This window comes from Thunnus thynnus, chromosome 19, assembly GCF_963924715.1.
Source record: "Thunnus thynnus chromosome 19, fThuThy2.1, whole genome shotgun sequence".
Classification (NCBI taxonomy): Eukaryota; Metazoa; Chordata; class Actinopteri; order Scombriformes; family Scombridae; genus Thunnus; species Thunnus thynnus.
Window position 1 is genome coordinate 8,624,147 of NC_089535.1, and position 13,745 is coordinate 8,637,891.

The 13,745-nt window shown below is 41.5% G+C and overlaps 1 protein-coding gene across 2 annotated transcripts in view; it reads left to right on the forward strand.

Moving 5' to 3' along the window:
- The window catches only part of col5a1 (procollagen, type V, alpha 1), a 75,130-nt gene that overhangs the window by 12,022 nt on the left and 49,363 nt on the right, over positions 1 to 13,745 (forward strand). For both annotated transcript variants that reach the window (XM_067574877.1, XM_067574878.1), the window contains exons 2-4: positions 4,517 to 4,684; positions 10,862 to 11,075; positions 11,603 to 11,765. In XM_067574877.1, coding sequence (XP_067430978.1) covers positions 4,517 to 4,684; positions 10,862 to 11,075; positions 11,603 to 11,765 — 545 coding nt within the window. The remainder of the gene's footprint in view (positions 1 to 4,516; positions 4,685 to 10,861; positions 11,076 to 11,602; positions 11,766 to 13,745) is intronic.

Genomic DNA, 13,745 nt, shown 5'->3' on the forward strand with positions numbered 1-13,745 from the left:
TGAAGTTGTCTGAGGATATGAAAATGGAGTTTATAATGTTTTTGTTTGTAACACTCACAGGTTTTTTACCACTGAGAAAGTGGCCCATTGATTTTTTATTTCTGTTCTTCGCCTCAGGTAGATCATTATCGGAAAATACATTTGTTGTTTCTCAGATGGGGGTTTTCGATCTATTATTTTGCGGTGCGTCTGTGGACAAAGATATATTATGCTATCCTTTCACCTTCCCTCTCCTTCCTTGTAAGCTGCTAATTGGCCCTCTCCACCTGGCTCACCTCCAGGTGACCCTGCAGATCCATCAGTGGATCTTTAACCTCAGATGGAAAAAAAAAAAAAGTAATATAACAGATTTTGCATGAGGAAAAAGGAAATTGGAAAGTGGAAATGAGAAAGTGTAATAGTCTGATAATATAACAAGACTGATTGATATAAGGATGGAAGGAAAGGCTGGTACGGTATGAGGGGCATCCTGATGACAATCCTTTCCTTCCTGAAAAGCTGCTGATCTTCACGGGATTAGTTTGTGTCAGTATGGATTAGCAAAAGCAACACTCCTCAGCAGGGGTCATGACACAGTTAGCATCGACTGGATGCTCCTTACAGACCCTCCCTCCCCTCCCTTTTATCTGCCCCTGAGCTGCTGAGCTGGCTGTTATTATGATGCTGTTATTGTTTTTATGACAGCCATATTGTTATGATGCACTATGAGCGTGGGCCCGCTTGTAGCCCAGAGGAACTTCTTTGAATCATTTATCAATGTTTGTGTGTTGTTCTCATCTGTGACCTAATAAAATGGCTGTGGCTTGTTGGAATTATATGATAAATGGAGGTAGTTTCGCCACAAGCCACTGTTGGTGTTTATATGTGTGTGTTTAGACACTCTGATGTGAGGAGAGACCGCATAAGTGAGTTTAAAAGCATTACCAGCACCTTTCCAAACAAAGTGACATTGACAGTAAATTGAGTATTACAGGATAGGAAATGTTTTTTCCAGTTTTATTATGGGTGACGTATGAAGTCAGTGTTTGTACCTGTCACCACCGGAGTGTCTTAGCAGTAAGACGTATGCAAGGATGTAACCATATAAGGAAATGAGGAGACTGTCTGGTAGGAAGAGGCTACATAAAGTTGAATCAAGGGGGTGAGATGGAAAATGGAGGCTATGGCTGGATGGTTATAAAACAGTCTGAGAATCACAGACTAAGACCACACGAACGTTATCGACCGTTACTTTTAAATCGTAACACGCAAGCTCGGGGTTAATCCGACCACACGTACATTTCATCATTTAGAAAGCGGTCACCGAGTTGAACCGAAGGACAGTTAAGTTATTTCCGTGCCTTTTATGGGCTCCTTCTTTCTAACCATCAGTATTATCAATGGATCCATCTCCCAAGGGATAATGTGTTGTTGTGCATGTTGGCAGGTTAGAGAGAATTGCTGTGGTGTCAAAGTTGACTGTTGTGGCTCTTACTGGGAACATTTGTAGCTGAGAAACTTGAGTTTTGCCTTCGGTCACCAATTTTCCTCATTAAAAATGGCATTAAATGAAAATGCTGTCTGTGCCAGTTCATGTGTCATTGTCTTATTGCTCTGATATTAATGGCTGAGAAGCAGAACCGTCTCACTGAAACCATTTTTTTTTTATTTAATAAAGCTTCAGCTGTGTTTTTTCATAGTGGAAATTCTGTAAGAAGTGTCTGACAAATGATAAATTTATGCAAGTTCCAGACGGCAACAATGTAGTGAAAAGAAAAGATTTTTTTCAGTTTTTTCTCTAAACGATTTCTTGCATCATCTTTCTGTCGAGTTACACAGACATTGATGAAAAATGCAGAGCTGTGCTATTCTAATACAGATCATTCTCTTGTAATTGTAGGATATCTCAGCCAGCAGCAGCCAACTAGACCAAATTTTATAAACACTTAAAAGAAAAACCCAAAAAACTGACCTGAATGTTTTTTAAAGGTTAGTATATTTATTATATATCATGTTTATTATGACACTTTTCCACTTTTTTTGCATTTTTGGTGAGTAATAAAACACGTTTAGTGCTACACTGCAGACACTGTAATGATGCAGCTGTAAAAATCATCATGCTTATCACTTCTATACCCTCTAAATGTCTCAAAACCTTCATTTTTTTTGTTGGATTGATGGTGAATAATCATTTGAACACATCACCCTCTCTCTCTCCCCTGAATCTGGTGCTTTAATGCTGCATCCTTTGACACCACGCTGAAATACTGACCTTCACTCAACTTTTCAGAAGTTCATTGCATTTAGGCCTCTGAAGTTGTTAAGCAAGCAGTGCAAAAGACTCCTAATGTGGAGATATGTGCATTTTTTTTTCCATATCATCTGATCAGCTCTCAATTATACACCAATAAGCGATGAGGATGTAGAACATAGATTCTGATTAATGTATTTGTAACTACATTTCCCATCACTCTGACAGTCTGACATATTATTACGATGCTGCAGAGCGCTCAGAGACAAACTCATTAAACAAGACTCTGTCATCATGGTGACTGATAGACACTTTCTGGCCGGTGGGTGAGTTTCTCTCTTTCTCTTCATTATGAGCCGATGACAGACGAAGCTGTCTTTTTGTTTAGACCCTTCACCTGCTTAGAGGCTCTGTCATGCTGTGGTATGCACTTCCAGGAATATGAATGTACTCATGTTATCTTTTTGACATGCTTTAAGTCAGGAATAGGTGGGGTTTGATCATGAGGGTGTGGTGCTCGGATTAATGTATATCTCTCTCTGCTATTAAAGATCCTTGTGCCCCTTAGTTTAATACGTCCCCTAAAGCGATGTTTCCTCCTGCAGGGTTCCACAATCGCATGTCTAGAAGAAGAATGATTACAGAGTCAGGGTTTGGATAATAGACTTCCTGCAAGACAGGAAGTGTGGGCTGGCTCAGGAGAGAGAGATAGAAAGAGTGAGATGAGATAGGAAATCACCCCTCACCATATTTATCGGACTCAAATCCTGCGTTTAGTTCTGAAAATGATATACACACACTTGTTTGAGACTGATGTGCATATAAACAGATATAAACTGTTATGTGGTGTGTTTATGTCTTTCATTTCATTTGTTGAGTAACCGACAAGACAATAATATCTGCACTGCCAACAGATGTATTTGTATATGTTGTCAGGCAGATAGTCCAATTGTTGGTCATAAATACTCTCTGTAAGCATTCTGCAGTTTAGTCTTTGTCTTGGTGATAATAAGGTAACATCAAATAAGACTGTAGACACTGTAGAGCTGTGGAGGAACACGTGCAGCCAAAATGCTCTTAAATGGAGACCTCTGTTCGAGAAGGTTGAGGTTTTTTTCTTAATTGATCTGCGCTGCACGTGAGCCATATGTAATGACATCCAGCTGGAGGTTGTTGCAGGGCGACGCAGAATGTACAAACACCCTTTCGCTCTACCCGTTTGCCTCTTCCCCCTTTACCAGCAGCCCTTTCACTCTCAGATGGATGGGGCTATTGAAAATTTTTTTCTTTCCAAACGGTGTGTGTGGTCTCTGTAGCCTGACACCAGGACTGCTGTACCTGTGTGTGTGTGTGTGTGTGTGTGTGTGGGTGTGTGCTTTTATACTTGTCCAAGGGGTTGCCTTTGACGCTCCACCTTTACATAACAACACAAAAATGCATCCAACAGACAAAAACAGCGTTGTGCCGTAAAATCCTTCTGTTGTTTAGTTTTGCTCCCGTCCTCGTTTCAGTATTTGCCCTCCTCTAAAACATCCTGACAGCCCCCGTCCTTATGCGTCTGTCCCTATAGACATGACCCGATGTCCTTTTCTGTCAAGATCTTTGCTGGGACAAGCCTGGATGTTAATGTGTGTCATTGTGCAGCTCGTTGTGTGCATCTGGCTGCAGGAACAGCTGTTTGTCCTGGGTGGTTTTGGCATGTGAGGGTGCGGTTCAGGGTCAAACCCCATGTCACATTGTTCTAACGCAGTATACTTCTGCGGTGGCCTGGTTGTAGCCGGGATGACCGGCCTGAAAGTGTGCTAATTGTACGGTTGTGGCTAAAGGGAGGCAGCGGTAGATTTAGCATTGCAGGGAAATGGATGGAAGGATGGATTTTGCTTCAGCTGTAACCCATTATCATGGTGATCTATAAATGGGCACATCTCTGTTTAGCGCCTAAATGGATAACAGAAATCTTCTCTGAACCACAACAGTGAAATCTCCTGCTGAGTAACTATTGCTTCTGAGTCAGCAGAAGGCAGAGAATAGTGTAAAAGGTCTAAAAATTGGCCATAATGAAGGCTTGCATCATTTGTAGAAATCCTGCACCGTCAATTCATTGTTTAAAGGCTCTATCTATAAACGTGCTGTGTAAAAATGTGATTTACGGGCTATAAAGTTATAAATCTGTACTGGAGAGCTTGCAAAAGCTGGAGCCGGAGTGCTGATTCGACTCATTTTTTAAGAATAAAAATCTAACATCCTTTTTTTTTTTTTTTGTCTGTTTCTTTTCCTTCTCTGCAGCGGAACCAGCAGACCTCTTGAAGATTTTAGATTTTCACAGTTTACCTGAGGGTGTTACAAGAACAACGGGTTTCTGCTCACATAGAAGGTCAACACAAGGACCCGATGTGGCTTACAGAGTATCCAAACTCGCCCAACTCAGTGCCCCCACCAAACAGCTGTATGGAGGTGAGTATCAACCAGTTGTGAACACACTGTACATCTCACTACACTCTCTAATCTGTTTTTTTTATTTCAAACCAATTCAAAGCCATTTAAGACACATTTTAATGCCTTGATTTCATGCTAAGCTCTTCCTTCCCTTTCCCTCCAGGGTGCAGTTTTATAGGCTCCTATGACTTATGACTATTTACATCAACTTGGTATTTCTGGCGGGATATGCCTGCTGTTTTCCTTTTTCACTCCCCTGTCATGTAATATTTACCACTTACATGTACAGTATTGTGAGAGCCGTGCTAAAATATCCCACTGTTTATCTTCCACCCTAATCCATGTAGGCTACTTGTAAACAAGAGATTGACAGATATTCAAATACCGAAGGAAATTCAGCAAGAAGTACATATAATGCATGCTAATTCCTTTCTTGAAAACACACAGCTACCCTGTAATATCTGATGCTGTAGGAGGAGCTGGACGATGGAAAAGCAGTGAAAATAGGGGGTGGTAGAGGGGAGGGAAGTCTGGGGTTCCACTTTTGCCTTGTTCTATTGTGCTGACGTGGCTTTGGTTTACTGCTCTATGCTGCGCTGCAGTAGTACTTTCCTTTCTCTCCTCCCTTTCCGGCAATCTTTCCTCACTTTCCTCCCTCCTTCTCTCTTTATTTTCCCTCAAGCGCCATAATTTTTCCCTCTATCATTTCTCCCTAGACTGCTTCTGCCTTGCAGTGTTTTCTCCCTTTGTGTTTCATCTAACTTCTGTCTGGTGAGAAGTGCTAACCCCCTTTTTCTGTATATTTTCTTTTCAGAAAAACAAAAACCATAATTCTATGACAAGCCTCTCCTGAAGTAGTAGTGATCGGCTGCCCTGTAGCTTAATGATGCAAAAAGCAAAAAAAGGAGCAGTGATGCGGTCTAGATGCAGAAAAAAAGGGAGACATAATAACCCTTCCTGTAAGCTAAGCTTCCACAAAGTTTAGATTGGATGACAGCCCCATTCATGGTCGTCTCAGATGTTGCAGTGGCCTTAGTGGACCTTTGATCCATGTCATGGCTCTTCTTTGGGGCTTAGAGTAGAGCCACAGGGCTCCTGTGGCCTGCCTGTCCTATCATGCTCTCCAATCAAACAAATACTGCTCACTTTGAAGCTTTATGACAGAAGAAGCCCATACGAGTCTCTGTTTAGATACACATGCTATAATTACACACATGCTACTCTGGATCATCCGAAATAACAGTCTACATAAAACAAACCAACGTGGAGGACTTCATAACAGGCACCACATAGTCTTAAGGTGCAAGCAGAATATCTAGCTGTCTGTGGCTGGAAGGCCTTAAAAATCTAGTGGATGAGTCTATGATGTGGTCCCTCTTTTGCTTCAACATTAAGAGAATGTACAGCTAATATATTCCAGAAGGCAGCTGAACTTGTGAGATCATTTTATCTGTTTCTTTTTTTTCCCCTCTTTAACGAAGTTTGCTACTGAGTTATGACTCTGGCCTGAAGCCTGGAGGTACAATTTACTTAAATTATCAACACAGCATCTTGCCTCCTAAAAGAAAAAAAAAAAGTGACACCTATAGGAAACAAAGGCAGGCAAACATTTTTTTGTTTTGTTATGACTAATGTTATGACTATAATGAATGGTAATAAACTTCTGTTGCTCTGATGAGAACACCCTGGCCTGTGACCCCATAACCACAGACAGTCTGTGATGAAGTGTTGGAAAAGAGCAAGTGTAGACATGCAATCATTACGCAAACATGTGGAAGGGATGATTCATTTGAAACTACAGAGGCACTAAAAACAGAAGAGTCCTTTCTTACCTTTATTATATGAATGAGAAGAAATAGGCCAATGGACCAGTTGGCCCCCTTTGACTTTTATACCACACATTTCCCATGTCTCAGTAGTCTGACATGTCTCCTAAATCTCCTCATCCAGACAAATTAAAATTGTCATAAATGCTCTGACTGTTGCTTTGACAATTTGGGAAAACTAAAGAAGAGTTTTTTGTTGTTTGCCCTAATGGACAACAGCTAAAACTGCGTAAACTGCGAGGAATAATGATACAGCGGCTCATACCTTTCTTCTAAATGGGGTTAGCTGTGACTTGGCGTTTGTATTTGTGGTCTGGATTGCTGTGGCTAGATGGCACTAGCCATTCAGTGAGGGGCCAAATACTGCAGAATACAATGAAATTCAAATGACTGAGCTAAGATCACAAGCTTTAAAAGCAATAATGGTGCCTTTGTTTGCACATATTTCTCAGGAGTGAAATATTATATTGAATTCATAATAAAGCCTTGGGCTAAATTGACTGCTGCACTTACTACAGCACTTTGCCTGTATTTATTATCAGAAAATAACGATATCCCACATGCATAATTCAATTTTATCCATACCTCCCCTCTAATTGTGGCTTATTACTAGTCAACCGAGACTGCACAGATGCCAAAAACAAAAACAAAATGATTGAAATTATGGGATTCAACATGGCAGTTAGTAAATAGGGATATGCAATATGGAAAGTTTAGCCAATATCCAATACCCATTCATTTCTATGGTCATTACAGCTGATACAAATAATGATAGTGATTTGCCTCAGATGTCTCTGTGGTATCAATTATAAGATCAGAGTCTCCACTTTTGAGGGTTTTTTTTTTTTTTTTTACTTCTATTCCTATTTTTATTTCTACTGGATATGCAAGTTATCATCCTTGAATCATAATTCTGTTGGCCTCCGGCAAAGCAAGGTGAGGACAAGTTTAATGACAACACTGGAAGCAGAAGTAATAACATTTCACAGGAGGATTAGAGAGAATAACTTGCTTCTCCTCTTGATATTTCCTAAACTTTTTTTTGTGTATTTCATACATAATCCAAGTGAGCTGTTCCCAAACAAAAAAAAAAAGCATATAATCCCATGTAGCATTATCTCCCTATGTTCAGACAAAAACATCATATTTATATCTCCGACTGCTCTTAAACTACAGAGTTTTTCTTGCACCATGTTGAACTTGACTCACTCCTATCCTGAATCCTACCCTTCCCCATTAGAGCCACTTACATTCAGGGTCACTCACCTGCATGCAATACACATCCATCTTCCTATCTATTGCTATGTGTATCTCTTTTGTCTGCGTATGTGCAATCCCACTGGAATGCCGCTTGTCTCATAGAGAATGAAGGATCTCGACACAGTGATGACTGAATGACCAATTATAGGACACAAGACTTTCTACCCCATTTACCTGCTTGTATGCGCACTGACAGATGGTACGAGAGGTAGGGAGGATCCGTCAAAGTGCTGGCATAACTCTCGCCCCTCCCTGACTTTTGACGGATTCTGTGAATTTGGTAGGTAAAGGAGAATAAGTGAGGTATAGATGTCAAATGCCGGCAGTGTGAAATTGGAGACAAAGTCTGCTTTGACTTGTAAATAAGACCTCTCACTATCAAGTCTGAATAGTTCCCCCATGGGCCTGTCCAAGGAAAAATAGAATAATTTCTCTATAATTAGATATATCATACTTGAGACACATTTATGAAAAAATAAAGGGCTTCTTTAATTGGTAATTTAAGAGGAAGGAAAATGATAGGTTGCGCCTGATTGGCTGGTTGAGATGTCTGGGTCTTTTCTTTGAGTCTCTGACTTTCCCAGACCTTTTCTAGTCTGACGCTGGTGATGGTGCTGCCAGTGTAAACTCCAGGACCTCTGGCACCACAGCCTTTCCATTCCCACCATGTCCGCACACACACAAGACGCTCACAAACACACACACACACACACACATACACACACACATACACACGACCGCACACACTAAATGAGGAATGAGGTATCTCTCATCTGGTGGCCCGCAAATTGAGACACATTCCAGAGAAACCCGAGCTTTTCTGAACGACCCCCCCCCCCCCCCCCCCACGCTCCCCCACCACCACCACCACCACCACCTCTCTTCTTTCCCACTTCGCTATGAGGTCCTGTGGAAAGAGCGAGGGGAAAGGGACACTGACACGAGAGAGTGCACATAATTTTTTTTCCACATCTCGTCCTCAATTTTGTAATTTTGTTAACCTCCTTCCTTCGCCCTCCTCCTCCTCCTCCTCCTCCTCTCAGAGTTATGATTGAGACTCTCTCACGGCATCTCAGTCCTCATAGTAACGGCTTGGGGGACAGAAACTTTGCTGTGTAAATGCTACTTAAAATTCAAATTCGCTCTCCAAAAATGCTACTTTAAATTTGAAAAATTGGTTATTCTCATTCCTTTACTTCCCCCCACTCCCTCTTCCTCTGTGCCATAGTGTCCCTTTCACTCCTCACCTGACCCTTGACCTCCACACAGACAGCCTGTCCTTAAACAGCGCTGAGTCATTGTCTCTACAATAGACGTGGCTTTTATGCAGCCGGATGTGGTGACAAATTCTCATCTGGTTCCTTTTCTCTCATATTTTTCAATCTCTTAACTCCGACCTCCTTTGTTTAATCATCAACAGTTTCATCCTCCTGACCACAGTTTTCATCTATCTGTATTCCTCACCAAACTCCTCCACATCATGTCCCGTCTCCTTCTTATGTTCTGTCTCGCCTGCTCTCTGCCTTACACCGTCCTGTCTAAGCATCTGTCAATTAAAGCAAATTCCTGACGGAGCGCTCTGCCAAGGCATGTGCTCTCCGCATGATGTGATTTGATGCCTGGCATTAATGTAGGAATGATAGAAAAAGGCAGGAAGGCAAACAGACACCCAGATGCTGACTGGATGAAAAAAAAAAAAAAATCAAAAGAAGAAAGGAGAAGATGAAAAGCTGATTATGGCAAAATTTGGTACTGGAGATTCTTTTCTCTTTTTTTTTTCCACTATCTCCTCTTAACCTCAGGCTTCCACACCACATTCCTTCTAAGGCATCTTTTTCTCCAAAGGTTTTGATTGGCTATCTAAACCGTAGCCACTCCAATTTAGCGTTTTCCAGCCTGTCTCCTATTATTCTGAAAATGGTGGCAGAATAAGGGGGTTTGATGGCTGCACAAGGTGCTACAAAACCGCTGCGACCACAAGCCCTGCCTCTCTTTTCCGGTCTTCTGGAAATCTCTGCACATAGTCTGCGCATACTGAGAAGCTTGGAACTGCTACTGGAATCCAAGTGGTTACTTTGCTTATGTTAAACATAATCCAGATAGTTGGTTTGTCATAACAATAGTGGTTTCAATAAAATTCAGATTTGCCTTTTTCTGCCATTTTCGAAAATAAAAGATTAGGAAGCTTTGTGTGCCTCAAATGTAGTGTGACCTCCACATTAGAAAACAGCAGTCTCCTCAGATGGTTTGGAAAGCCCGCCCTTTTTTTCTGGGGTCCTGAGAATACCCCACTAAGGGAATCTGTCTGGCAGATGTGCCCCACTCTCTAGCAAAATGGAGGAAATAGTTGAGACTGCACATTGGAACCATGCAGATGGAGGCAAACATCTCCTTTTAATTTCCGTCTCTGCACCTTTCATGTTATGTTTAAATAACCTTTTATTTTATGTTGAAATAGCAAATTTATTGTTGGTATTTCCACCTCCATACATATGTAGCTCTAATTATTTCTCTTGTAAAAATTTTCGCTCCTATTTCCTCTTTTCCAACCCTCCCGCTGGAGCATCTCATCTCGTCTGTTAGATCGATCAGCTGTGAGACAAGAGAGAAGAAGTAGAGAGGAGGGGGTTTGAAGTATAGTTTGACAAACTCTCTCAGGATCACATGCTTTTGTCATTATGCTTCTCATCCTGTGCTGCGTTGGAAAAGCTCCACTTTGCACTTCTGCTTCTGACTTTTCTTTTTCCCTCTGACCGGCCTCCAGTCTGCCAGCCATCCCTTTCAGATTAATCCTATCTTGTTACATTTTGGGCGCTCCACAAATCTCTGGTGTTTCCTTGCTCAAAAGCCCATCTTCCCAATTCTTCCAATATAAATGATCTTTGCCTGTTGTTGTAACATTTCTTTCCACTAGAAGTAACAATAATAACTTTTACGCTGCCTCTTGACACCGAAGAGCGCTATCTGTCTCCTGAAATAATAATAATTTTACAACATCCTGAACACAAGCGCAGTATCTCATTACTCTTGTGATGGTGATTTGTTGCTTCTACTTATAACACTCCCAAAACTTTTCTCTCTGTGTCCTTCCCACCATCCGTCCCGCCAGGTGATACGTTCCCTGAGGACTTTTCCATCTTGACCACAGTGAAGCCTCGGAAGGGCAACCACTCCTTCCTGTTGTCTGTGTACAACGAACAGGGCATCCAGCAGCTTGGACTGGAAGTGGGTCGATCTCCCATGTTCCTGTACGAGGACCACACAGGCAAACCCAGCCCAGAGGACTACCCCCTCTTCAGAGGAGTCAATCTAGCTGACGGAAAGTAGGTGCATTAGTTGTCGGCTCAACGGGACATCTATCAATCTCACGGCAATTGTACAGTACAGTTAAATAAACAAGTATCAGACTCTCTAATCAAAGTCCAGGCGGATGTGTTAGGCTTTGATGAAATGATTGTTGCATCTCCAGTTGGTTTAGTGTGTTGGCACATAAGCAGCACCTGAGCCAGGTGTCCCTTGTGCATTAGATTTGTCAGAACCTTGATAGTGTTAATTTGTGATGTTGTACATTTAATCCCTTTCATTTCATGTGGTTCACAGTGTCTGTTTCTGCCTGCAGTCATATTTTAGAAGTCTATTTTTATCACCAAAAAAAAGTGAGATTTAAGAAAAGAATAAAATGAGATTCTGTTTCACTCTAGAAAACAGAATGGGATGTATTTGAATTTGAATGAGAGGCCAAACACAAAAGGGGTCCTTAACCTGTTTGCAGTTTGTATGTATGCTTCATGTAACCCAGTAAGTGTGTGAATTAACACCAACCCCCCCCCAACCCTACCTCCCCTTCCAGGTGGCATCGAGTAGCCATCAGTGTGCACAAGCAGACCATCACCCTCATTCTGGACTGTAAAAAGAAGACCACCCAGAAGTTGCTCCGAAGCCCCCACCCCATCATCGATACCAAAGGAATTATAGTGTTTGGAACTAGAATACTTGATGAAGAAGTCTTTGAGGTAGGCATTATGTTGTAAATCCTAATCTGCATGTTTTTAATTGTATTGTTCCGTTATTTATGTAATTATTGGACCATTTAATGCGATTTGTGTGTCGGCTCAGTGACTGCCAAGTGACATTTTTTGCCAGATGCACCCTTGTGCCCATTTTGGTTCTTTTGTGACTCTGTATGAACTTGATTGCGACAAAGATGACTGAACTGCTTTATAGATTTGAGGATTGATGCGCTTTTGCATCTCCTGTTACATGCTATTTTCAAGGTCTGCATACCATTCCTTTTTTGCGTATGATACTTGACCAACTTGACTTTGATTTAAAGTCCTCAACCAAATGAGAATTTTCATTCTAACTACAGTATAGACACATGTGGTTGTGGTGAAGATGACGGTCATCCCCAATCCCCATTCTGCGTGCCACAGCATATAGAGCATGGATTGCGGTGGCAGCCACATCCTCCATAGACGGGAGGATTTAGCATGTGCGGGCCCCCACGATCTGATCCCCCAACCTCTGCCACCCGCTCATACACACGCACACAATTGCAAGTTTAATTTAATTTAAGGTGCCAGATATTCCACGTTTTCCACACAGAAAACATAATGTCCGTCCAACTTTCATCATTGCATCTGTTGCTGGTGTCGTAAAATGTTGCCTCATTGCGGCCAATAAGCAGTTAAAACCTATTTGTCATACCGTTGTATTTCCGTATGCGGTTCCATGTCTGGAGTCTTTGTCTGGATTGGTTGAAACGGTTTTGTTTACAGAGGTTCTTAACAAGCGGTGACACATTTTCATTAGTAGACAGAGGGTTTTACTTCTTCTTCCTTTCTCCTTTTTTTATGTGTATGAAAGCTTTGTGGCAGGAGATGAAAGATTAATGTTAATCTGACTAGTGACAGGAAGCCCTTTGGGTTTTATAATACCCAGAGACACCTGATACGCATCAACATAAAATACTTTTTGCTCTTACCTAGTGTGAAGAATTAGAATTAGTTTGGATATTGCCTAAAACAAGCTTTTGTGTGGATATTTGCTTAAACATGACCCCTGTGAGGGACACAGAGACACACACACACATACACAGAAGCACACACACAGAGGCACAAGGCACAAGGAATAGTGTTGTCTTTGTCCCGTCAGAGTTGTGCTTGTTTAAAGGGGGATTAGTCTGTGAGGCTGAGGCCCTCAATAATAATTAGTAACAGAGGCTGACTGATGTGACTGATGCTGAGCCAGCTGACCTTTAACCTCACTGCTGCTCAACAGACAATAAGACAAAAATATGACATCACCCCCCCCCACCCCCTTCCACAATTCCTAAATTTGGTCTGCCAAGCTATAGGGGAGATAGATATATGATGGAGCATAAAACTTCACTTTTTGCCCTCATCCAAAACCATTAATTATAGCCTTGTAACCAAATCCAGATTTTTTTCTATATGTAATATCCACTGTAGTGTATATATATATATATGTATATATATATATTTCCCCATATGAGTGCAAGATATGGTTCATAGGTGAAGCTGGGAAGTACAACACTGTTATGTTTTGCACAAATTATATTCACATTTATAGAGAAATTGTTGACGTGAACTATTTAATGAGGCATAAATACAGATGGTTTTGGTATGTGTATGTCATAGCTATTATTTCTTCTAAGCCTAATAGCCAGTGGTAAATTCCTCCAGTTGCCAACAAGATGACTGCATTTATCCGGCACAGTTGTTTTATCGTTGCCTGTAGCATACTCATCATGAGATTGAGGTGATAGTGGAACAATTTAAACCCTACCCGGCTATCAAAGCCGCAGTAACAGTCCACTAGTTACCGTGGGAACAGACAGATATTTTGTGAGAGATGTTTAAAGCCCTCCTGCTGTGTGTCTGCCAGTTGGGAGACAGGACAGGCTCCAGTGCGTGCAGAAAATGGAAAATATGCCACATAGTTTCCAAATTATGCTCAGGCTGCGCTCTTTT